The following is a 25156-nucleotide window of genomic DNA, read 5'->3' as shown; positions in this document are numbered from 1 at the left end:
ACTGTTTTAAGCAAATCTGGCAACCCAAAGAAAACAATTAAGGAAACGTTTTGCCAAAATCAGTGTGCATACAGAAACAGCACCGAGTGTACAAAGAGGTAAGAACCAAGTGCTAGATAACAGCAGCAACAGAACATCACACAGTGATGACTTGAAGTCTTTTTTCATCATTGTCACACATTATGTTGATGTAACTATAGTATATTGTAACTATTTTTGTATTTTTTCTTTTAGTGTAGCAGATTACCTCTACATTCAGGCCACCAACCACACATCTGTTTTTCCAGGAAAACAAATCAATAACTGAAACTAAAATCTTTAATTTTTTGGATCAAGTAGTAGTCTTTTCCCTCTTCGGGTTTTTCAGAGGATCGTCAGTTTTTAAATGTAATGTAATGTTTTGGGATTAACTGACTGATTAGCCTGAGCAATTATCAGACCCTTTATTAATCATTTTGCAGATTTTTTTGAAAAGATAGATTAAACTAATTGAAAAATGCTCTACTTTGCCTCAGTTGGAGCTAACTCTTTCTATCGGTGATCACCAAAGGCCCACCCACAGCACTATCTGATTGGTTACACATCACCAGAAATGTTGGGAAGCTCTCCTTTAATTAAACCTAACTGAACCATGAAGAAACCAAAGCATTTCAACAAAGTTTTGATACTGAGACTTTTACTTTTACTGCAAATACATGCCGGTCCCCTTGATTATAATAATCTGATTCGGCCCTGAACTGATTTTATCAGTCGAGCCCTCATAATGTTAATATGTGTCAGGCTCCACATTATCCTTCTGCTGTACAGGACAACCTGCTTGACAGTTCTGTACCTAATTACGGCCATGCCAAGCAAAGCAAATTAGAATTTGAGAGGATGAAGATCTGACAGAAAGGAGGGCAAAGAAGGAAAAGAGCGACGAGGACGGGTCAAGAAAGGAGGAGGAAGATTATCTCACAATCTATTTTAGGTGTGTGTGTGTGTGTGTGTGTGTGTGTGTGTGTGTGTGTGTGTGTGTGTGTGTGTGTGTGTGTGTGTCAGACAGTGACAGTTGAGCGAACAGTGACATACCAGGTTGGCAGAGATATTTTGGTAAGTAGGACAAGCGAGAGAGAGAGAGATAGTGAGGAAGACAAAGGCAGAGAAGATGAAGAGATCGTTTAGAAGATCCCTCTCACTCCCTCCGTCGCCTTTCTTCACCTCCCCCTCCTTCCTCCGCCTCCTCCTCCTCCTCGAGCTGATTGACAGCGCCCCCTCCTCCCCCACCCTGCGCTCTTTGATTGACAGGACTCCCCAGACTGAGGCTCTTATCCCCTGGAACAAACCTCGCCGTGCTCCTCCTTCTCCTCCTCCTTTCTCTCCTCTGTCTGCCTCAGACGAGCCTCTCCTCCGCCCTCCTCCTCCTCCTCTTCTTTCTGCTCCTCCTTTCTTCCCTTTAACTCCCTGTAAATGCTGTTTTATCATCCTCACCTCCTCCTTTCCGTTGTCTCTCTCCATCCCTTCCTCTTTTCCCATCATCTCTTCCTCAAGCCGTGACCCCTCTTAACCCTTTAGATTACAAACACACACACACACACACACACAGACCCACACACACACAGGGAACCCCTTAAACCCTCAGGCTTATGTGGGCCCCTTTAGACTTTGAGAGGACACACACTGGTGCCCATAACACGCACACTCACATACTGCCTTCCTCAAGTCCTGACACTGATCTAAGCCCTGAACACACACCGCCTGAGACTATAACCCCCTCAAACTGCACACACACACATACACACACACAGCCTGAGCCTATTAAGCCAATTGTAGGAGTCTAAATAGGCAGCGAGCTGAGCAGTGAGGTAGGTAACCCCTCAGGGCCACGGCGAGACTCAAACACAGTGAAAGAAGGAAAAAAGAAGGAGAGGAAGAGGGTGAGGCAGAGCGAGGGCAATAAGAAGAAGGGAAAGGAGGGATGGCGAAGGAGGGAAAGTGGAAGTGTTGGAGGAGAAAGAAGCAGAGAAAGGAGGATGTCGAGTGATCGAGAAAAGACAGTAAGCGATACAAGGAGGAAACTGAATGGCAACCACACACACACACACAGAGGAGGAGAGTGGATGTGGCTCTTTAAGAGTCAAGCAGGCGTATGATAGGATATGGTTGCATGTCGTTAACCCTATATTAACCCTGAGAGGCAGCGGGACACTCACGGCGCTACAACAAGGATTAACTGGGCCACACACACACTCACGCACGCACACGTACGCACACACACACACACGATATGATGAGCTCGCTGTCAGTCACACACAAACACACAGAAATGCACACGAGGCTTGATATCCTCCCTGACACCATGCAATGAGCTGTCAATCACATGCAGGCATTCCGCTCCCTCCACTTCTTTCACCTGTTTGTACTCGCAAATAAAAGCAGCAGGCAGCATGTTTTGAGTTCGTTAAAGCACATTTTAGTGAAAGCGCATCCATTTTTTTCTTAATTTTTATGTATTTGCTCTTAAAACAGCCTGTTGAAAGTAATGCAAATGGCAAACAGTACAATTAATTAAAAAAAATAAAAATCTAAACCAGGTTTATTGCCTTAGTACTCACTCTAAAGCCCCTTTCAGACATATAAATGGACACGTAACATTGCTGGATTAATTTCCTAAGTGGCCATTCAGTCATTCACACATATGGTCACTTTTAGCTCACTTTTATACTAACAGTCTTCATGGCTTCATTCACAAATACCCACAACAGTGATGGAAGGAGCCACGGTCACATAAAACTACAATTAAATTATTTGCTGCATAGGAGCCTTCCTCAGGTTGAGTCTGGAGCTCACATTACTATAAGAGCTAAATCTGTTAGCTAAATTCTAAATATTTTTCTCTCAAACCAATTGTTTAAGTTATGCTAAGATTTTTTCGCTTTAGTCTCACAACAGAATGTTTGCAGTAGTTGTCTCATTACCGCATGCATGGATGCATTCCCGTAACTATATATAAAACCTGACCTCGGTTATTATTAATAACTCTTATTAGTGTTATAACTACCAAAACCACATTGTTTGCTTGATTTGCTTACAGTTTAGTTCTTGTTTTTGTCACATGGTAACATTGCAAGGTCCAACCTGGTAAAGTTGTAATTGCAACTTTTACAGAAAAGCGACCAGACATAAAGCTCGAGTGCCATCAGATCAGCAGAAACAAGAGCTCATCTGAAACTGGTTTTCATGTGATTGCATGGACACGAGGCTCAGCCCAACTTTGGCAAATCAAAATCCTATAATTGTTAAATTTTAATGTGACTATATCTATTCACACAGTTGTTTTACTGAGTTGGGAGACCTGCATCCAGTAACTCACATACTACAGACTTGAAGCTTTCAGACAGATTCCAGAAAAGGGTCATGTGACAGTCAAATCAGGGAAGACAGGAAGTGACTGATAACTTTCAGAAAGTGAACATGTATGACTGCAACATCAGGCGTGTTCCAGTATCCATACTTCCATACTCTATATTCAGCCAGAAACATTTAGTACCGTAAGTTCAAGTGCATTGTTTGTAAAATGAAGTTCATCAAAAATTAGTGGATGTCCAAACTACGTCCGGTTGGATTTCACAGTTTGCAGCACGTTTTTTCAGGCCATTCTGCACGTTTACATCACATACATCACAATGTCTCGCGCAACAGGCTGCGATATCAAAATTGTTCTGAAGGTAAAAAGAAAAACACAGCCATAGGTGCTAAAAGTCTTTCGTTCGACCCATCCAGTCTAAAACACGGTCTCAGATCTTTCAAACTCAGACATGCTGGGCAGTGTTTCCAAAAGTCTTGAGTTAAGGGTTGTAAAACGGCGAGGTGATATGGATGCTGAGTTAAACACAGCAAAAAAAGTTCTGTGTTTTAAATGAATTTGTGTGGAAGTAGCCTCAGATAATATTCATGATCAGCTCTTAACTCTGCTGCATTTCAGCACCTTTTCTGTTGTGCAACATTTTTTTCCCCTAAATGCTGCTAATGTGCTACTAAACAGGTGATATTTTCTCCATTAGCTTCTTTGGTCTCTTTGTTTTCGTAACTTATAGTTCACTATTACTGACACCCCTTTAAATGCGATTCAAATCCATTAAGAATACAATATAAACATTAGTTCTGACTGCATAGTGATGACTAAATGAAATGACACTTTAAGCTCTTCTTATGACTCTCAACTCTCTTTCTGTCTCCACATGTTTTGTCGGACAGCAGAGTTCCAGATGTTACACCAAGAGGCTGTGAACCGCTGGAAGAAGGGGAGAGGGGGCAACAGGAAGTATCCCACGGTATCCACGGTAACCTTGACATTCCATCCTGACCAAGTTCCCTGACATCTCCCACAATTCACTCTGCTGCTCTGCTTCAGCCATGGAAAGTGACGCACACAAACACACACTTCATCAAACGCAACGGTCCAAACAGTCATGTAACACACATATAATGATTGTGCATCTATTATATTGTCAGTTTTTTGTCTCTAATGTATCAGCTTTTCTTTCAGCTCCCAAACCCAAGTCACACAGACACACACACATGTACACACCTTCCAGGCAGATATATAATGGGGTGTAAGCTGAGATGTCTGAGCTAGCCGACAAAAACAGCAGAATGGGGCTGTGGCGCAGAGACACTGTGATATCCGGCACATACATACGACACACACACAATTATGTGACCCCGGTGATCATTAAACCTCTTGCGCTTGGTGTCTGACACAGGACACATGCACACACACACTGAGATTTATGCTCTTTGAAATTGCTCCATCAAAGTTTACTTTGAGACACAAGTGTTTATCCACTTCATAAGATGTCTCCAAACACAAAAATAAAGAGGAGGAGAGGTGAGAGAAAGGAGAGCAGAGAGCTAAAAGAGCTAAAAGTGGGAACAGAGATGTTTGCCGAGGAGGGGAGAGGAGAGATTTAACTTGTTCTAATGTATAATCACATGCAACAAAGACTGAAAATGATTTTTATGGCGTTGAAATGAGAAAAAACTCACAGTAACATTCTGATACAGACTGAAAGCAAGAAACATTTGTCTTGGTAACATTTGATTTGATTTGATTTGATTTAATTTGCTTCAAGACAAAAGAAAACCACATGAAAACAATAATTCATGTATATTTGACCTGAAGAGAGAACAAAAAGGTGCTGTGCAACGTAAAACACTTGTTTCCCCTGCGGCTTTTGATGGAAGACAAAACAACAACTCTTTTGAATGTTTGGCTGCCTCGACTGTCAAAACCATGCTAAATCATTGCTTTGGGGTGAAAACCTTGCACGTCCCCTTCAAAACATCAAAAATCTGGGGCTGAAAAAATACACTCTATGTCATGATGACAACAAAATTTGGACCTAGCCATCTTTGCAGTACTCTGTGTGCATGAATGCATGTATCGGTTTGAACTGACTATCTTCTGCATGAAGTTATATTGGATGTAGAAAAGCTAAAAGCAATAGATGCCTTACAAGTAGGGATGTCTGATAATATCGGTGCCGATATTGGCATAAAAATGTAATATCGGTCAATAGCATTACCGTTGTTTTGCCTGTCATGAAAACCGATAAAATAATGCATTGGAAAGCCTCATTGCATTTGAGAATGCATCCAATGGGGCATCACAATAAAATTTGGCAGGATGTATTAATTTCACGACAGGAGATATGTTATGTTACCTAAAATTAGTTAAATAGCCAACAGATCGGTATCGGTTGATATCGGAATCGGAAATTGAGAGTTGGACAATATCGGCATATCGGTTAAAAAAGTCAATATCGGACATCTCAACTTAGAAGAAATACAAGAAATATAAACGGGTATGCAGTTTGTAACCAGTGAAGAAGAAGCAATGAAGAATAAACTGGAGATACAAAGACATGCATTCAGTGATGTGATGACTGTACGTGGCAAATATTTTCACAAAATCATCTCACATTTCCATGCTGGCATACCTGTATTGACAGATTACAGTTAGCTAGGGTGTGTTTTATCTCCCGCTGCCTCCAACAAAAAAAAGACTGTGTTCTGCAATAACGTGGCGACAGTGATGAGAATATTTCACTCCTCTGCCTGCGAGACTCTCAAACACACACATCGGTGCACTCAGAGAGAGAACTGCTCACAGAGGGTTAAAACAACTGCCAAGAAGAAATCAGATTAAAATGAGGTTGGATCTCATTTCAGTTTTTCTCTGTCACTTTTTTCTTTGCTCATGACCCATTTTTCTGCGCTTGCTGCAGGAGAGACAGAAAGAGGGGTGGGGTGGGAGTTAAGGGAGGGATAACTTCAGTCCTCCGCTTCAGCAGACAGAAAGTAAGAAAGAGAGACAGACAGACAGGCAGGAGTGGCAGGAAACGACAGACAGCTTCAGCTAGTAAACAACTTTGTATTTTTGCATTACGTAGAGGAAACGCACAATCATCTGAGCGCTGTTTGTTCGCTCAAGTCTGAAGGTGTGCAGAAGTGTTTATGTGGCAGATAGGAGGCTGTATTTGTGTATTTGTGTCCCCTCTGCACAGATCAATGAGTACATTACAAAAACGATGCGTGTGTGTGTGGACTTTTCATTCCTGCCTGCCGCTGAGTTCTGCTGTTTAACTTATAAATGCAAAACTGGAGCCTCAAACGTCTCGCTTTAGAGGCTGTCGATTCCATCTAAAAGAGCATCTATTTCAGGAGTGACGGGATCATCCAAACGCACAAACATCCCGTCCATTCAAACAGGTCAGCGCAGTGCCTCGTTCAGTGTGTGTGTGTGTGTGTGTGTGTGTGTGTGTGTGTGTGTGTGGGAGTGTGTGCGTTGGAGAGAGAAACAGTGAGGCAAAGTGAGAGACAGTACCTGTCGATGATAACAGGGTCTGAGGGTGTCTCATTACGGTTTCCGCAGCTCTTCTTGTCACAGCACCGACTGGGAGAAGAGAAGAGAAGACAGTCAGGGAAGGAGGCACAGGGCAAAGCGAGAAAAGAGTTTGACACAGGGAGCGTACGTTATGTGGAAGCTCCAATTTAGATGTTTAAATGGCAGCGCTACAGCACATTATGGGCTTCGTCTGAACTGATGTAGAGAACTTATTACCAAATTTGCAGCATTTGATCAAATCTGTCGAAAACAAGCCAACAGGAGCAGAGCTACACTGAAAGCACGGATAAAAATAGACCTATATGACACGGAAAGTGATTGAATACGAGGATCTGAGAGAAATACACTAGATTTTTAGGAAACTAGCTAGTTGAGGAACTCAGCTATATGCACTAAAACCCTGTAGCATCTTTTTACAATGTATACAGTGTGGTACCCATTGTGGTTTGACTGACTGTCAAAAGGCATCACTGGATAAGTCCTCTATGGTGAGTTAAAGGTAAAGTGTTGCTCTGGTCAGTGGTCTCATCCAATCCAATTGACTCCAATCCATCCAATTTCTCTGCTGCTAAAAAATTGTGAAAAGTCAGCTTCTTTTTTTTTACACCTGCTAGAATATGGTGCATCCAAGCGCCCTGAACAATCATCAGTCAAGGACTAGTGACACAACTAAAAGTTCAAAATCAACAGTTTCCATCCGTGCACATACAGGTAAATGGGGACCAGGCTAAGTGGTGGCGGCACCTAAATGCCATCATTGTTATTCTCTAAAAAACACTAAAAACATGCACAGTCTCAGAACTGGGTTCAAATAACCAGTGACAATTTGTTTTGACATATTCTTGTTTGTAACACAGTGTCAGCCCCAGGGTTCTCTTCATAGCATCAAACAATGATGGTTCATTTATAGAAACGGGTCAGAAACTGTTTAAAAAAACATGATGTTTCAAATTTAAATTTTCACTTTGACTTTAAAGTTGAACTACACGAATTTCACGCACATAAAAAAAGTTTTCAGGCCTCATTTTCACAGCCTTTGAAAGCGGTTCTGATGCTGGAGCTTTGGTGTGGCTCAGTGAATAACCTCTCATGATGTCATGTGATATCACAACCTGTTCTCATTTGTAGGGTGTCAAAACATCTGGGAAAGATGAACAATGTGTCCTTACAGCATCGTCAATATACAACAAAAGCAGACGTATAGGACTTGTTCCCGTTTAACAGGGGGATTCTAAGAAGGCTGTTTGGCTTTATTTTGAAATTTCAGGTTCATTTGGTTACATTTAGGCACCAAAACTACTTAGAAAAAGGTCATGGTTTGGATTAAAATACATTCTTTCACAACATTAAGGATACAATTCTCATTGCTGGAAAGAGTTGAGAAAATCTGACTCCTGTTTCATTGCATTTAGTTCCGGCTTTTAGGGAATTTTATAGATCCATCAGACTCTGCCGTACATTGAAAAATGATGCTAAATGGTACCATTGTGTTCAAATGTCCACAAAAAGGGTGTTCTGACAAGGCATCAGTATGTGGCAGGTTGGGAGAGTGACCAGGCACGAATATTTAAAATAATAAAGAGGAAGATTCTGTTTACCGCTGAGAGAAGAGTTGTTATGCATGTCTTTTTTCTAACAGAGCACAACGATCTCATCTTCATCCTAACTGAAGAACAGGTGAGGTGGAGGAGGGCCAAAAGAGGCCCGGGGCTAAAAGGAGGAGTGGGTGGGAGACGACTCGCAAACGTGTGAAGAAGAAAGAAAAAACCTGGCATGCTCACCAAAATTCACACATATGTACTACATGCGTGTCAAAGAGGCTTTCTTTGCGTGCATCAATTATGAATAAAGGTGTAAGCATGAGGGAGGAGGATGAAGCCGGGCGGGGTGGAGAAGGTGGGGTTAAAGAGTGAAAGGGTGAGCGTGGGAGGGAAAGCTAAAACAAGAGGGGGAGGAATGGGAGGGGGGAGAGAGGCGGATGGGAAGAAGAGGAAGGGGAGACGTCTCGGGTTTCCCACTGTCACAGATGGCAGAGGTGGAAAGAAAGAGGCTGATACGCTACACCTTCCTCATTGTCTCCACTATCTGCCGCTCTGTCACTCGCTTTCTGCTGCTCCACGAACTGGGTCACTACCAGTAGCTGCACCGGTGTGAGGATAGAGCAGAGCTGGAGATAAGGGGATGTAGGGAAAATAGAGGGAAAGAGGGGAGGAAAAAGAGGAAGGCCAACGAGAGAGGGATGGAATGGATGGGGGAGATGTAGAGGGGAGAGGACGAGGAGAAGGGAGCAGAGTGGAAGATGTTATAATGGACGGGTTGTGGGAAGGAAAAAAACGAGGGGTGGGATGGGGGTAATGTAGCACTTATTGCTTTGGATCCTGGTGATCTAATCATCTGCTCTCCCCCCTCTTCTGCGTCTCCCCCCTCGTCCTCCTCCCACCACACACTTTAAACAATAGAGTCTCAATAGCATGAATTGGAGATACCGTTTTCATGTGATCTTTATGTGAAAATATCAGTAATAAATGTTTACATAGCATCACTTAATGAATTGAAATAGAATACGGCGATAACTGAGCAATTATCTTCACTGTCATTTATTAAGAGTAAAAGACAAAAATTCACAATCCAATTTCTCACATGTGAAGATTTGCCATTTTTCTCCGTTTTGTGTCATTGTAAAGTAAATATCTTTGGGTTTTGATTAGACAAAATAGCAAATATGAAGAGCTCTGCACTATTTTCAGTTGAACTAATAAGTAGGATTCCTTTAAAATATATGCAGTTGGAACACATTAAGTGATAATGACAGTTATCATCAAGATATTTTGCTATTAAAGAGAAATAAAATTGCAAGAACCAACATGATCATATTTGTTTTTCCGATAGAGTAGGTGCCTTTCCGATACAGCTTCATTATATACCATGTACTGCATTTCTAACATTGTTGTTTGACGTCTCTCCTTAAGGTATATGACGATATGCTACATTCTGTATCACCAAAAAGCAAACAAAAAGTGTTTATAATTTGTATTTACAGTCATTGTTATTAAAATACTATAATAAATGAGTCTAGAGTTAATTATCTTTGAGCACCACCCCCTAATGAGATATCTAGTATTTAAATAAGAAAAAGATCTTCATTTTCAAGCAGTAATTACTGCAAGTGAGAGATCTGAAACATTTGTCAAGATAAAGATATCTACATAAACTACTGCTGCTGGCCAGTCATTACTAACAGATGGTGGGCAGCCAAACAGCGTTCAAACTCACAGAACTCGTCTAAAATTCTATTGGGGATCCAAACGTTTGCAAAGAAACCACATGTGTCGGATGGAACTGTCTACACTGTAAGGAAAGTCAGTGTAAACATCATGTAGCTTCAGTGCAGAGTTTGAACAAGCTGTTACAGAAACTGGTGTCCAACAGAGATGGACTTGAAGCAACATTTATCCTGCCACAAAGCCTTCGTCGTCCTTTCTTGCAAAAACCTTCCACATGTTGGTGTCGAGCGGTTTTACAGCGCAGGTTTGTGTGGTGGCAGATTGGCTGGGAGCATATGGCTAATAGCAGCGCCGTGACAATAAGCCACACTGATTAATGGACGCCCTGAGCTCTTTGTGTGTCTGTTCAATGCCGTGTGTTGTGTGCGGAGCCCCCGCTGCAGAATCAGCATGTGAGAACATGAGGCAACAGCCGTAACTTTGACCTCAGCGGCTGTTGAAGACAAGCGAATGTTTACATTGTTTGCAGAAGCCGCACTTTCTGCTGCGCTGTTGCTCCCCCAGAGGGAGCGTCTGAAAAAGTTCCTGCAGGACAGACAGCACGGAGGCTTTCTCTGCCACGAGATTCATGTGTGCTGCACGCAAAACTGTTTATTCCCATCCGCAATTCATTCCCCCACATGATGAACAACGATAATTTACAGTAAAATCTGCTGCCAAACACAATTTATTTATAAATTCCTTGTAAATCACATCAGAATTTCAATGGGGTTTTCACAGGCCTCTGCAGCTGAACCGCCTGAGGAATATTCAGCGAGCTATAGAATAAAATGTTAGTGTGGCTGATTTCATGGCTAAAATCCCTGCTCGCGCATATAGATGAAGCCCAATTTATATTGTTACCGTTAAAGTTGTTCAGTGACAAGGTCAAAGAATAAGAACAACTTAATTCATGCGCTAAATTTGAATTTTTATAACTATGGTGTGCATGTCTGTGCGTGCATATGCATACTTCTTTGTGTCTATATTCACACATATACATATAAATGTGTGTGCGCCTGGGTTGCTGCCTATATTTTATAGTCAGATTGTAGAGGAAGGCCCATTTGTTAGCCGTGAAACAACAGAAGGGTTCCGATTGACTAATGAGTTTCTCTGTGTCCTAATTAACCGGGCGTCACACACACACAAAAAAACCCACACGTTTCACACACATTTTCTATTGTAAAGCATAGGTTGGTAAAACGCCTCTATAAATAGCGCTCTTTCCTCCCCAACCTACTTTGGAAGAAATTCATCTTTAGATTATAATTAAAGCAACAACTCTGATAGCCAAAACTCATCTTCCTCAGTAGACGGGGCTTCATGTTTGTGTGCACGTCTGCTTCTGGGTGTGTGGGGAGGGGGGTTAATGAGGGTGACATAATACGAAATGTACAAAGAAGTGATTGGTGGGAACTTTCCGAACAAAGTGCGCTGCAGGAGTAAAGAGGAACGGAGAGGAATGAGGGAGATTATGGGATGAGACGATGAGAGGCGATGCGCTCGCTCCTACCTGCACATGATCTCGTGTGTCAGCAGCACTCTGCACATCTCTGGGTTCTTGTCTTGGCCTTCGTAAACAATCGCCTGAAAGAGACACGCAGGAGAAAGAAAGAGAAAATCAGTTGACAGCTCTCAGGTTTAAGCTTGATTCAACAAAAATAAGCTTCTTAATCACTCGATTTAGGATGTCTGCATTGTGTGATTGGCTCAAAATGACCCATTTAACAGTGAATTAAGATATGTGATACAAAAATAGAGCAATCATCAGGGTTTGGATGCATAGAGAGTGCTTGTCAGCTGTTGTTTTAATGAAATTTGCTTGGAAAATAGTGAACACTAACAACGTGATTCTTCAATTACAGGAAAATTTAGAAACTAGTAGCATAACATGATATATCAGATGTCATATCACTACATTTTTAAAGGCAATAAAGCCACACTTTCACTCAAACACCCTTTGAATGGTGCAAGTCATTGTCTGCATCAGTGCATGGATGCATAAAAATGGATTTGCATGTTTTCAGTACACTGCACACAAAAATCCACCAAACTAGTGAGTTCACAATGTCAAACAGAGAACATTTTCTTTGTACTGTAACGGTGTTGTACATTATTTTCTTCTATCCGCTTGTAACAGCAAAACTGGCAAAGTGTTGTTGAGGTAACAGGTTAGTTCCCACTTCACCTCAAAGAACATGCAATAACACCTCTGTTTCACATGCACAGTCACACCCATTATCTCTGCACGGGCCGTCTGTCACCCTCACACACACCCACAAAATAACAAACCATATCATCGGCTCACATGCAGAGCAGGCGAGTCACTGAGGCGCAGAGCGAAGTTGTAAATTCATGGTGGCCATAGCTTCACCTTTCTAAAGGTGTTTGAGCTGAAGCTTCACCTGCTTCCATCATACAATAGTCCTGGTTCTGGCGAGGAAGCTGAGAATAAAGCGAAGCCATAAGTCACACACCACTAAGCTATCTATCAATCAATACGCACACCCTGTCTGTCTTTGGTCTATTCCAGTCTGTTTGATCTGTCGCTCCGAACCGCGGCAAGTCTCACCGAGTGACAAGCTCACTTTTCTCAGGGAACAGCGAGGAAGTTTCTCTGTCCTTGGTAATAATCCTCAGCTCAGGTTCAAGCTACCTGCTGCCGTCAAGCGAACGCTAGTGAATTAAGTTCATTTAGTAAAAGCTTAAACAATAAAACACTCATACTGATGCTTTAAACCGATCAGCCACAACATTAAAATGCTATATTGTGTTGACTGCCTTTCTTGTGCATAAACAGCTCTGACCTATTGACAAGGCCTCTGAAGGTGTCCTGTTTTATTCGACAGACCAAGATGTTGGCAGCAGATCCTTTAAGTCCTTATCGCTGATGATCAGATTCAGGTCTGGGGAAGTCCTGAACAGTTTCTACAGTGTAGCAGGATGCATTGACTTTCCTTTCCTGCTGAAAGAGGCCATCTGGGAACACCACTGACATGAAGAGGTGTACAAGATCCGCAGCATTGATTAGGTAGGTGGTACGTGTCAAAGGAACATCCACATGAATACCAACGCAGAAGGTTTTCCAGCAGAACATTGCCCAGAAGATCACATGGCCTCCACCAGATTGGCCTCTTCTCTTCCCTAGGTAAAGAACACACCCAGTCGTCCACACAAACCACTTTATGCTTTTCAGCTATATTTACCTTTATTGGACAGTTACAGTCGAGATTGACAGAAGATATGGGGAAAGACAGCAGGGAATGAAATGCAGTAAATGATCAGGCTAACCAGGAATCAAACTGGGGACTCACCGCTTAGAGGCATTTGTTTTCATATGTGTACATCCCAACCACTCGGCTATGAGGTCTCCCATACAGCCTTCGCTCTCTACAGCCAGCATCAGTGAGTCTTAACTGCTCATGACCAGATGTCCTTTTATGGAGCACTGTCCATAACAGGACTGAATGGTTTAATAATCGCAATTCAGCTCTGTTCAAAGTCACTCAGATCCTTATATTTGCCCACTTTACCTGCTTGCAAAACATCAACTCCAAAAACTGACCGTTTACTTGCTGCTTAATACATCACACCCCTTGACAGGTGTCACTTAATGAGATCATCAATGTCATTCACTTCACCTGTCAGTGGTTTTAATGTTGAAGTTGATCCATGTATGTAGAAACTTAACTTATTCATATGGAAAGCTACTTAAACATGCAGTATGTTATGGATACCAAGACTCCACTCTTAACTCTCTAAGCGTTATGTATCCCTGATTTAATTCCACCAGTGCTTCCTTTCCATTTTACATTTACTTAAGTTAAGTTGAAGTGGTTATGTTTCTGATGCTGTTTGTTCAGGGAGAAGACTGACACCACCAGTGACACAAGTTTATGCTATAAGTCAATGGATATGATGCTTTTTGGAAAAACTGGAGTCCAGAAGTGATAGATGACGAGGCTGTGTAAAGTCCCAGCTGGGAACACAAAGGAGAGGCCTTAAAAGAAATTATATCCGACAAATCTTGCCTATGAGTGAGCGTGGGATGTCCTGCCAGGGGCCCCAGGGCGAGCATGTTCCTTATGGGGCCCCAGAATTAGCAAACACTGTAGACTGAGCCCCTCATTTGTAGAAACTATAGCCTTATATGGCCCTCAGAATCTAGCTTGGAGCTGTGCAGCATTAATGGAAAGTCACGACAGTAGCTGTGCAGTCTGAGGGCCCCATTATTGTAGCCTAAAGCATTTCATTCTAATAGCTGGTCGTCTCCAGGATCCTCTGTGTTTTCTGGAATTGGAGCCCCCATGTGTTTCAGGGCCCGGGGCCCTTGTCAGTTACAATTTTCCATGCATGTGCATATATTCCATTTGAAAACCCCCTGCTGAAAACTTATCGACACATGAACCTGGAGAAGCTCTTGGTGGTCCAGGGCTCCAGGGATGTGCACGCACCGTCAGCACAAGCATGATGTGTAATATGGAACAAAAATAAGCTGTGAGAAGAAATTGCAACAACAGACACGACGAGCTAATGCTAAGCTAACATTTCCAAAAGAGCCGCTCTGACCGCAAAAGCTATGCAAGGTTGATGTGCAATTTAAACTGTATGTGAAACAAATTCATCTATCCAGAATGCAAAATAAACAGTTGTCCACATTGAAAACATTTTAAATGGCCTTGGACAAAGCAGAGACTCTCCTGTTAACACACTGCTGAGGCTGATCCAACACCCAAGACATCTGAAACTGTTTCCATAATCCCCCTCCCTCAGCATTTGAGCTGTAAAATAGCACTGTTTACAGTTTCATGAAAGCCAATCTCAGAGTGGGAAATGTAGAAAAAGATAGAATTTGACAGATCAAATTTGAAGAGGAAATCTGCTTTATAAGTCACAGTCATGTCATGATTAGTCCCTCTTGTTCTGCCAAAGAGTGGAAAAAGAGCGGGCCAGGCAACTTCCAGTGAACTTGCTTCCTACCCTGGACAAACATGCATCATTGTCATCTCAACCTTTCTCGTCTTCTTACTTTTTTTTGCACTTTTGCTCTTTTGTTCTCTCTCTTACACCCACATATACACACACACACAGACACACACAGACACACAGACACACACACACACACACACACACACACACACACACACACACACACACACACACACACACACACACACACACACACACACACACACACACACACACACACACACACACACACACACACACACACACACACACACACACACACACAGGAAAACCTTCAAAACTTGGGCCAGGTGAATGCATTTATCTTTATAAACAGAATTAGGACTGATGCAACTGTGTCGTGAAAGTTGTGTTTTAAAGTTTCTCTAAAGTACAACTCGTGCCGGTAGAGCAAACCACCAAACCCCTCCTTTATTCCAGGTGACCACTTCAGCAGCAGAGTACAGGCCTGTTCAGCCCAGACAGTAAAAAATGAGTTGCACTAGTGATTCAATGCAGCAAAAAAACTCAATGCTGCTAGGAACAAAGGAAAACATCCTAATTTTGTGTGAAATTCTGCAGAATTTACTCATTATGATGCTGTGTTTTCTGCATACAGAGGAAAGAATTAGACCCACATGTGCACATCTATACGGATAAGAGATAAATAAAGGAAGCTGCTTTGTATTCCCTCTGCAGTTATACTATAAACTGATACCCACTATCCCAGCTGACTCCTTTCTTTGCCCGATGTTGACTTATCTTGCTCTGTGCCAACAATCCTTCCTTGTCTTGACTCTGTTTGGCCCTCAAGAGACAAGCGGTTTCCTGCATTACGAAGGCTCAGATTTTCTGAATCATCAAAAGTTGCCAATCACAAGAAAATTGTGCTAAACTGAGGTCTTAAGTTTCTGATAACTCTTGGTCTGTTTTTCTTGGCAACCTGAGACATCTGGAGGGAAAAACTGACAACACAAGGAAAAATTTGCAGATAATACTTCACCCACTTTCTGTGACAGGCTCTCGTGTAAGTGTGCAACTTCCTCCACCATCCTGGCCCACGTTTGTCTCAGACTCTTCATCACTGTCACTTCGCCTGCTCCGCTCCTCTCTTTCATCTGCCTTTTTCCTCCTCTGTCTCCTCCCTCTCTCCGCCTCACCAGGCCTTTCATACACCATATTTGCTGCTCTCTCCACCACCTTTGAAGTAGCGTGACATGCGCGGCATGTAAACAAGGATCCGTTAAGCAGGGGAACACACATCCTCCTGCGTTAGTGTCAGGTCGACTAGCGAGCTAGTGATCCGACAGGGCCGCAGTGACAGACGCTTTATTCTCCAGGACAGAGTCGTGATCAACGAGCGCCAGGCTCTACTTCTGAAGTCGAGGAGGTGCTCTCCACCTCCTCCTCCTCTAAACACAATCAGTGCTGGCTCTCAGCGCACACACAACACAGGTAAAGGTACAAAAATAGAAGAATAACAGAAATAGGCGGCAGCTTTAACGCTTAGGAGTAGGCTTTACTTTCCTGGCAGTAAAATCACAGTCAGAACTGTGAACTGTAAATAGAATCAAGGATATGAGATTAATAACGCTATGCGGCTAACTACTTTATAGAGCATTTAAGCAAACCTCAGCCTGACTTACACAGATTTTAATGCTTGTCAACACTCATGATCAACCAAAACCTGCACTTTAAAGCACCATCTATCATTTTGTGCCATGGAATGCATCCACGTGAATAAAGTTATCCACATTAAATAGAGACAAAAAACAAGAAATTTGCATGTTACTGTGAGACAAATCCTGACATCACCTCTAAACTCGCTGCTGTAGTTTCTGTGACTCAGTGTCGTCTTTCACTGAGGGTTCTGTCATTAGAATTTCTGTAAAAATGAAACACATTCTGATGTTTTGCTCTTCATATCAGGAGAGGAATATTTCTATTACTATGTGATCCATGTCATTTATCCAGAGCAGCAGCGAGTACATTACACATCACTGCAACTGTTTCATCCTTATCCTCTGTCATTCTTATCTTCTTCTATTTCCAGCCTTTTGACCAGTCTTTAAAATATGTAAGAGGTATGCTACTGCTGCAGCCGTGTCTAGACACGGCAGATTAACAAGTCCATTCTCATGGCTGCCACTCGACTGCCGTCAGGGGGTGAAGATGTTTGAATTGTGACGCTCTTGTGGGAAACTGTCTGTTAAAAATGGAAACATTAAATTAATATTATGTTGTTCTTTTAAGGTTTGCCTCAAATGCAGTGAGCCTCACAACATATTGCAGAGCCAGGTTAGGTTGTTAGACTGTTGTGTTTCTACAAATGTCAATATGATTTAGAAATATAGTTTTCTAAATGGAATTTTTAGTTTCGTTTGGCCAGCTTTTCTCCAATATTTAGATTTTGGTTGTAGTTAACAGCTACTGAACACAATAACTGTGTTCCTGTCTAGCGTTTGGCTGTATCTTGCTGTGAAAAACATGTCAGTCAATTTGGGAAACGCAGGTTTGTCATGTTTTTGAATTTTGACTGAATAAAGCAACATTTTTGCTTTTGCTTTAGATCAAAGTGCATCTTGTCTTCACCAGTGCAAAACTCTGTACTGCAGTGTTGCCTCTTTTTTGTATTTGGCAAGTCAACAATGACTAAATGTGTGTGCGTGTGTGTGTGTGTGTGTGTGTGTGTGTGTGTGTGTGTGTGTGTGTGTGTGTGTGTGTGTGTGTGTGTGTGTGTGTGTGTGTGTGTGTGTGTATATGCGTGTGTGGTTACAGAGACAGTGGCCATGACATCACTGAAAAGCTAAGCCAACCACACGGCTGTTTTGGTTTGACCACCTGTTAATGTTCCATTCCTCTACCACTGGGAATAACACACACACACACACACACACACACACACACACACACACACACACACACACACTGAACTGTTCATGCTTTATTCCTCCATGTGCTGCTTTTCCAAAGTGCCAACACACACACTCACACTGTACAGCACCAAATAACTGCTCATCTCTCCCATTTATTCCCTTCCACAGACACACAGTTCAACACTCACACAGTTAAAGCAGGTGTCCACAGGTGCAGCACACACCTGCCTACATTGCCACCTTGAGAGAAAAAAAACAAAAACAAAACTTAAATAATCTGCAGTTTAATTTGTCCTCAGAGAGTCAAACCGTCCTCATCATGTCTGGACCATCCGGTGGGAACCAGGTCTATTTCAGCAAGTGTGTGTGTGTAGCTGCTTGTCACCCCACCAGACTCAAGCTAAACAGTGTTATTAGGAAACAGTGTGGTCTCTTAGGCCTGCCAGGCGCACACACACACAAAAACACACACACAGTATGTGGTGCAGCGTGGCAGCAGTAATGTGAGACTCTGTCAGAGCCTGGAGTCACATTAGCAAGTATTCAGTGCATAGCGTGGCTTCTTGGCTCCTCGAACCTTGCCACACACACACACACACACACACACACACACACACACACACACACACACACACACACACACACACACACACACACACACACACACACACACACACACACACACACACACACACACACACACACACACACACACACACACACACACACACACACACACACACTAGACAACTAGCTCTCAATCTCAGTTTCTGCAAGAGCAACAAAAAAAATTAACTCTAACTGTTTACCTGAGGAACAAAAAGCCCCTTCACTACAATCTACTGCTCGGTCTGCCTCTCATGCCAAACTCCTCCTGCAGCTCTCTTTTACAAAAGCACGCACAAACAAAAACAAAAATATTAACAGAAAAATTGGATCTGATCAGAAAACGCTCGCTCCTCAGCAGACCCAAATCCCAGAGGTGCCGTTATATCTCTCCACATCCCACTGTGAGCAGCAGAATTACGCTGCTGCTCCTCAACGCCCGCTCGCTGCCTCCTCGCTCTAATCACAGCAAGAGAAGTACAGGCAAGGAGAAAAAAAAACGCCTGGAGCCATGCAGTGTGTGGGTCTGTGTGAGCGCGAGTGTGAGTGTGTGTGTGTGTGTGTGCCCCCACCCACATACATACACACTGTGGAAACACCCACCCACTGAATCACACCGACATAAACACTCATTTCTGTGTGTGAGGAAGTACATGCAGAGAGAGGAGGGCGGCGGAGTACAGGCGGATCAGTGGAGCAGCTCATTGTCAGAGAGGTAACAGGAGAGGTGACAGACCGCTGTGAGAATGAGTGTGTGTGTGTGAGAGAGTGTGTGTGTGTGTTGAAGTGTGGTGTGCGTTTACCTGTTTAGTCATGGAGTCTATGAGTCGAACATAAAAGTCCTGCTCTGTTCTGATGCCTGTTGGGATGCAGAGGAAGAGAGAAAAGTCATCAGCTTTACATGGAATGCAGCACAATAAACTGCACTAAAAACACAACAAATTTCAGAAACATATTAACAAAGATGGCAAAAAAACATGCCAAATTATTCCTGGCATGCCAAACATTCAGCTCGCAAATTTTCAGGAGTTGCAAACACAATTCTGACACACAAAATTGAACGCACATTTAATTTTCACCGCTTCTTGCTTTTTTTTTTCATGTGAAATCCTTTTAATATTTTTTCTAATTTGAGCTTCACAAATAAGTTAAACTGAACAATATATATATTTTTGATTTAGGTGGTCACACACATGCAAAGCGATGTGAAAAAGGTCGTGAAGAAATCCAGAGACTTGTGTGCAACAGTGAAAATAACTATTATTCAGCCTCTGTGTTTCTTTTTGCTGTGGCACAGATCATAAGTCCAGTCGGTTTTATTTCGACAGCTGAAAAACCACACATTTACCCTCAAGGTTTTTGCAATTTGTACAACACAGGACAGCCTCCATCCTCAGACCTTTGACTCTCTGCTTCAGTCATGCAGCTATGAAAACTCAAAACCCTCACAGTGAGGTGAAGTATTTTGTATCTGTTGTCTACATCTGGGATAAATGGCTTAACGCTCATTCTGCATTCAAAAGATATAAAATATGAACGCAGTCAAGACACAGATTGTGGCTGTGCTTTATTCCTTTAATCCCCCAGGAGACTGGAGTTGTGATATTGCTGCTGGTGGTTGACTCAGACTGACAAAAAAAAAAAAAGCCACTTCACACTGTACAAACTCATTCAGGGACAGTGAGAAAACTGCAAAGATTGATAAAAAATAAATAAATCTGCAACAGCTGCCTTGGAATTTGACAAATAGAGCTGGTTAAAATGTCTACAATCATGACACTCCACAGTGTAATTTCTCTAAAATAAACCAGTTCTGGCAGCCTGTAGCATTTCATTTTATTCCCATAATAAATCCCAAAAATTCAGCCTGTGTGCACATTTTATTTGTGCAAAATAAAACACAACATTCAAGCTGATTTGGTGAAACTGATGGTGAATTTGTGTGCACACGTGTCAGACTGTACTCACCGTTACTGTACAGGAGCTGCAGCCGGTAATGAATCCCGTTATTGGTCTTCTCTCCGCTCGTCTCCTTAATAATAACACACACAACAAAACACTGAGGTGTTTATTGGAAATTTATAGGACAGGAATGTTTCAAAAGCGTCCTTCTGCACATGTAGGCCAGCAGAATATATGTATGTAAATATAAATACACAGACATTTATTGAATTCTTCACACTGGCCACGAATGAAATAAAATAAAAAACTCTGATTTATGCTCATTAAAGGAGTCCTTTAATTTCTCCATGTGCAATCATGGTGTTATTGTGGATTTTTTTAATTCCTCTCTAATTATTGGTTATGTTCGGGGGGCCAATAAATCCACCACTAAATTCTCCCACTGCATTTTTATCTAATTTAAGCGATGTCATAATTGATGAGGAGACCCGCTGCCGCGCCGTTGTTTATATAGAACAAGTGGTTGTGTTGGATTGAGCTGTAAATTAAAACTATTTAATCGTCCAAAGGGGATTTTGTTATTTGTCAAATGCACAGATGGGATCGGAGGAGGTTTTAAAGTAAGAGAATTTCTGTAATATAGCGTGTCATTTTAGAAACAAGCACATAATAATAATAATAATAATAATAATAATAATAATAATAACTTGACAAGTTGTTATAAATGTTTATTATTAAATAAGTTTTATAAAACTCAGCCCTGGAATATTCAGGCCTGCAGAGGATCATAATAGAAAATGTTCTTATTGCATCTAACTAATAATGAAACCAACTCGTGTTTCTGCACAGACCTTTTCTTTCTCGATGAAGTCCACGAAGTTGGTCCTCTCGATCTCCACTGGCTGGCCCTGCCGGTCGTACAGAGCCAGGACGAAGTGGAAGAAGTTGGACTTCCGCAGGTTGGAGGGCGGCTGCTTCTCAAAGTGAGCCCGGGCCAGACCCACTCCACTGCGGATACACAGGCGGGAATGAGTCGGTGTTAGAATGGAGCAGAGGCTCCAAAGTTTTACCACGTAAAAAAATTAAATGGAAATAAACGTGAAGGGCCTGCAAGCTGAGGGTGTAAATGCAGTTTGTGCACATTTCTGTGTGTCAGATTTGACTCATTTTAGGGGTTGATTTTACTTTAAAGGGAGATTGTTTAATTTGTCTAAAAATTTCAAACCAATTATCTTCTGACATTATACATTTGTTCACGTCTGAGGTCAGGATTTATCCACCTTTACATCTCTGACTGTGCTGGAGCATTTTGTTTCTCTTTAATACAACCAGGAGTGTGTTTAGAAAAGAGGGAACATGGCACATTTTCTCCTTAATTTAGAACCCTCAGCTCTGGCCTACATTTATTTATTTGTTCTTTTGCTTTCCTGTTCATTAAAGCTCATCCAACTACAAAGTGCAGGGTGTGCGTAAAAATCTGTGGCACGTGCTGCCTGTAACTGTTTAGTTGATGACAGCATGTGTTGTAGAATCACTCTGATTAATAATATTCATTCCCAGGATTATTTTAGCAGCAGTGAAATCCAGTTTTCTCTCTCCGGACACCAGCTCCCGGCAGCTTCTCTGCATCTGCACAGCCTCAAGTCCTGCACCGGCTGCAGGGTCCCGACGGAGCCGAAGCACAACGTTTCCACGTTTCAGTAAATTAAGGAGGGTGTGAGTGTCCCGTTTACGCGGGCTGTGCTCACCTTTGGGCGGCCGTGTTGGCGTCCAGCACGCCGCCCCCCTGCATCCAGCTCCGGACGTTCATGCCTCCCAGCGGCTCCTCTTTCAGGCTGCTGCCGCTTCTCTGAATGCTCTCCTGGATCCCAAACATGAACAAACCTCCAAAGGTCGATGCTTGTCCCTCCGTGTCTCGCTCTCTCTCCGCCTGGCCGTGCACTTGTTCTCCTGTAGATCCTTCACTCTGATTCAAGCAGAGCACCGTGGCTGCGCTCTTTGCTGCTGCTGCTGCTGCTGCGCTTCGCTGGAAATCAAGCAGAGCACCTTTCTATTCCTCTGACTCTCAAGTCCTGAGAAGGGAGTTGGTGCTAAATCGGAAAGAAAATCATACTACGATCCAAAATGTCCAAAAACTTTGAAAACGGGTTTAAATCACCAACAGGACGGCAGGACTCGGACCGACCCAGAGTGGAAAGATGTTTGAAAAAGTCACTCCTGGTGCGCTTGGAGATCCACAGTTTGAGCTGTCAGAGAGAAAAAGAGAGATCAACTAGCACCCCGATCAGATGTCATCATTCTCTGACACTTCTTTCTTCCTCTTTTCCTGCCTCAGCCCAGTGGTCCAGGACGTGTTGGGGTCGGTGATGTCCAGAGCAGCGCTGCTTCCTGCATGCGGATGGACTCCGGAGCTCTCTCTCTCCACTCCGTTCTCTCCCTCTGAGGAAATCGCTTTGTGACTCTTCCCAAAGGACTCTCTCTGAGAACCAAACACGGGCTTCTCCCGCCCCGGGGGGAGAGAGAGAGGCAGAGAGAGAGAGGGGGGGGGAGGCAGAGAGAGAGAGAGAGAGAGAGAGAGAGAGAGAGAGAGAGAGAGAGAGGAAGAGGGAGAGAGAGAGAGAGAGAGAGAGGAAGAGGGAGCTAGGATGGGAAAGGAAAGAGGGGAGGGGACCGGAGCAGAGGAGGGGAGGGGACAGGACGGGAGGAGAGGAAAAGAGACGAAACGCCCCCAAACAAAGGCGAGAGGTCCGCCCCGTGCAGCGGCCACGGAGCTCCTCTGTCCTCCCTCTGCCCGGTCCCGGTACCCGCTCTGTCCTTGCTCAGTGGGATTTCTTTAAAACGCTTTTCTGTGAATGTGGAGATGAATTCTGGCGCGTAAAACATCACTGAAAATCGAAAGTTTCTCTCTTACAGCGCGATTTGGAGCTCAAAACCTTGGAGGAAGTGCAAACTGCTCAGTGGCAATAGAGCAGGGAGGACATTTCTGGGCCTTGAGACAGTGACGACTTAATTATTTCAAACATCCACTTTTACGCATCGACTTTTACGCACGGCGCGCAGTTTTATGGAGACATTAAATAAGGAAACAATAAAGACGCGTATGGCTTCTACAGCTGCAGAAGGCATGAACATATGTGCATTTTTATATTTGGTAATAATAAAAATTAACAGCAAAATCGGACATTTAAATCAAACGAATCTGTAATCTCAAAAAGAAAAGAAGGGAAACGTACAGGCTATCTTTGTCACTCCATATGCTCACTATTAGACTATTTCTAGCGGCAGACATGGTGGAGAATCTGATATGAAACCGCAGCCTGTGCATTTAGATCTAAGCTTTACTTACACCAGCTGCTTAGGCTCAATTATAAAAGCCGTATTTCATCGTCACAACATATTCCTGTTCCCCATTGTCTTCCGTGGGCCTGCTTATTGCTGCCTGGTGCCGCAAGACACACAAACAAAAGTGACAATAACAATAATTAGCTCAAAATAACAATGAACATAATTGAGGATAATTGCTACCAGATTCCCTGCTTTGTCTCTCCCTCTAGCACCATCTGTTATTTGAAACAATTTATCACTGCGCCGAGGGGGGACTCCAAAACTAAATACAAATATTAATAGATAGCCTAATTCCGTGCGCTATTTTAATAGATCGGAACTACAACGTATTGATCTGCCGAGGTGCAAAAGGTCAACAACTTTTGTATTATTCAGCTGGCTGTGAAAATGATTGGCAGGGCGAACTGGCGCCGTTCCAGGCTTTAATTCCCAAAGGTTATTGAAAAACGCACTTGACCTTGATTATGGAGAATAAGAGTCTTTTATACTCCGGTTTGGTGCGTATAGAGGGAGATGGAGACGGTGGCGGATCGGCCCATAAAGACTTCAAGGCAGCTCAAAGCTGAGGAGGGGGGGAAATAATGTATATATGTGTGAAAGGAGAAGTGTGAGGAGCTCTGGGGTTTTGGATCGATTGAGGAGAGATAAAACACGTCTATTAGATTATTGAAAAATATTAAAGAGGAGATTTTCCTCTGCATGTCAGCTAATATACAGCTAAATTGGGTATTTAAATAAAAGGGTTTGAATTTGTTTTTAAAGAAATAAAGAAAATGCAGCATCAATTTTTTAAAAAAAGAGACTGTTAGGGAGGGATATTGATATATATATATATATATATATATATATATATATATATATATATATTAAAAAACACCATGAAAGTTGATTGATTTATTTAGTTTCGCGTCAATAGTCACACTTTGCAAGATGAGTCTTTTTCCCTTATTGTATATGAGGCTGAAAGATTTCTGCAGCCTAAAGGTAAAAGTCAGCAGCCACGGCTATGAAAAAAGGTCACTTTAAGGTTGATTTGAGCATCACAGGCAGGCTAAAGGCTGCTACAAATATTAAAGTCAATCATCTGAAGCCTTCAAAAGCCACATTAAATCCTTAAATAATGGTACTAACAAAAAACATAATTAGGATGTATAACAAATACAGAAACATGCATGAACACAACAGGAGTCCTTTGAAGAACGAAACAACACGGTAGATCAAAGAAAAACACATCATCTTGTTAGATATAAAAACCAGCATAAAGTCACTGCTGTGCGCAATGAGTCCCTACAGTGCTGTGACAG

General features: G+C 42.5%; 1 protein-coding gene across 3 annotated transcripts in view; it reads right to left on the bottom strand.

The window, feature by feature from the left end:
* LOC110959229 (EBF transcription factor 1) overlaps positions 1-23022 on the bottom strand; it is a 102285-nt gene extending 79263 nt beyond the window's left edge. For 2 of the 3 annotated variants that reach the window (XM_022206017.2, XM_022206016.2), the window contains exons 1-6: positions 22256-23022; positions 21359-21515; positions 20574-20637; positions 19409-19464; positions 11669-11742; positions 6869-6937 (exon numbers count right to left, since the gene is read on the bottom strand). In XM_022206017.2, the coding sequence (XP_022061709.1) occupies positions 6869-6937; positions 11669-11742; positions 19409-19464; positions 20574-20637; positions 21359-21515; positions 22256-22383 (548 nt within the window). In that variant the 5' untranslated portion in view covers positions 22384-23022. The remainder of the gene's footprint in view (positions 1-6868; positions 6938-11668; positions 11743-19408; positions 19465-20573; positions 20638-21358; positions 21516-22255) is intronic. The other variant, XM_022206015.2, reaches the window with a different exon arrangement.
* Between the last annotated feature and the right edge of the window lie 2134 nt (positions 23023-25156).

This window comes from Acanthochromis polyacanthus, chromosome 17 (assembly GCF_021347895.1).
Source record: "Acanthochromis polyacanthus isolate Apoly-LR-REF ecotype Palm Island chromosome 17, KAUST_Apoly_ChrSc, whole genome shotgun sequence".
NCBI lineage: Eukaryota > Metazoa > Chordata > Actinopteri > Pomacentridae > Acanthochromis > Acanthochromis polyacanthus.
The sequence above is the reverse complement of the archived record's forward strand: the minus strand, read 5'-3'. Positions and strand labels throughout refer to the sequence as shown.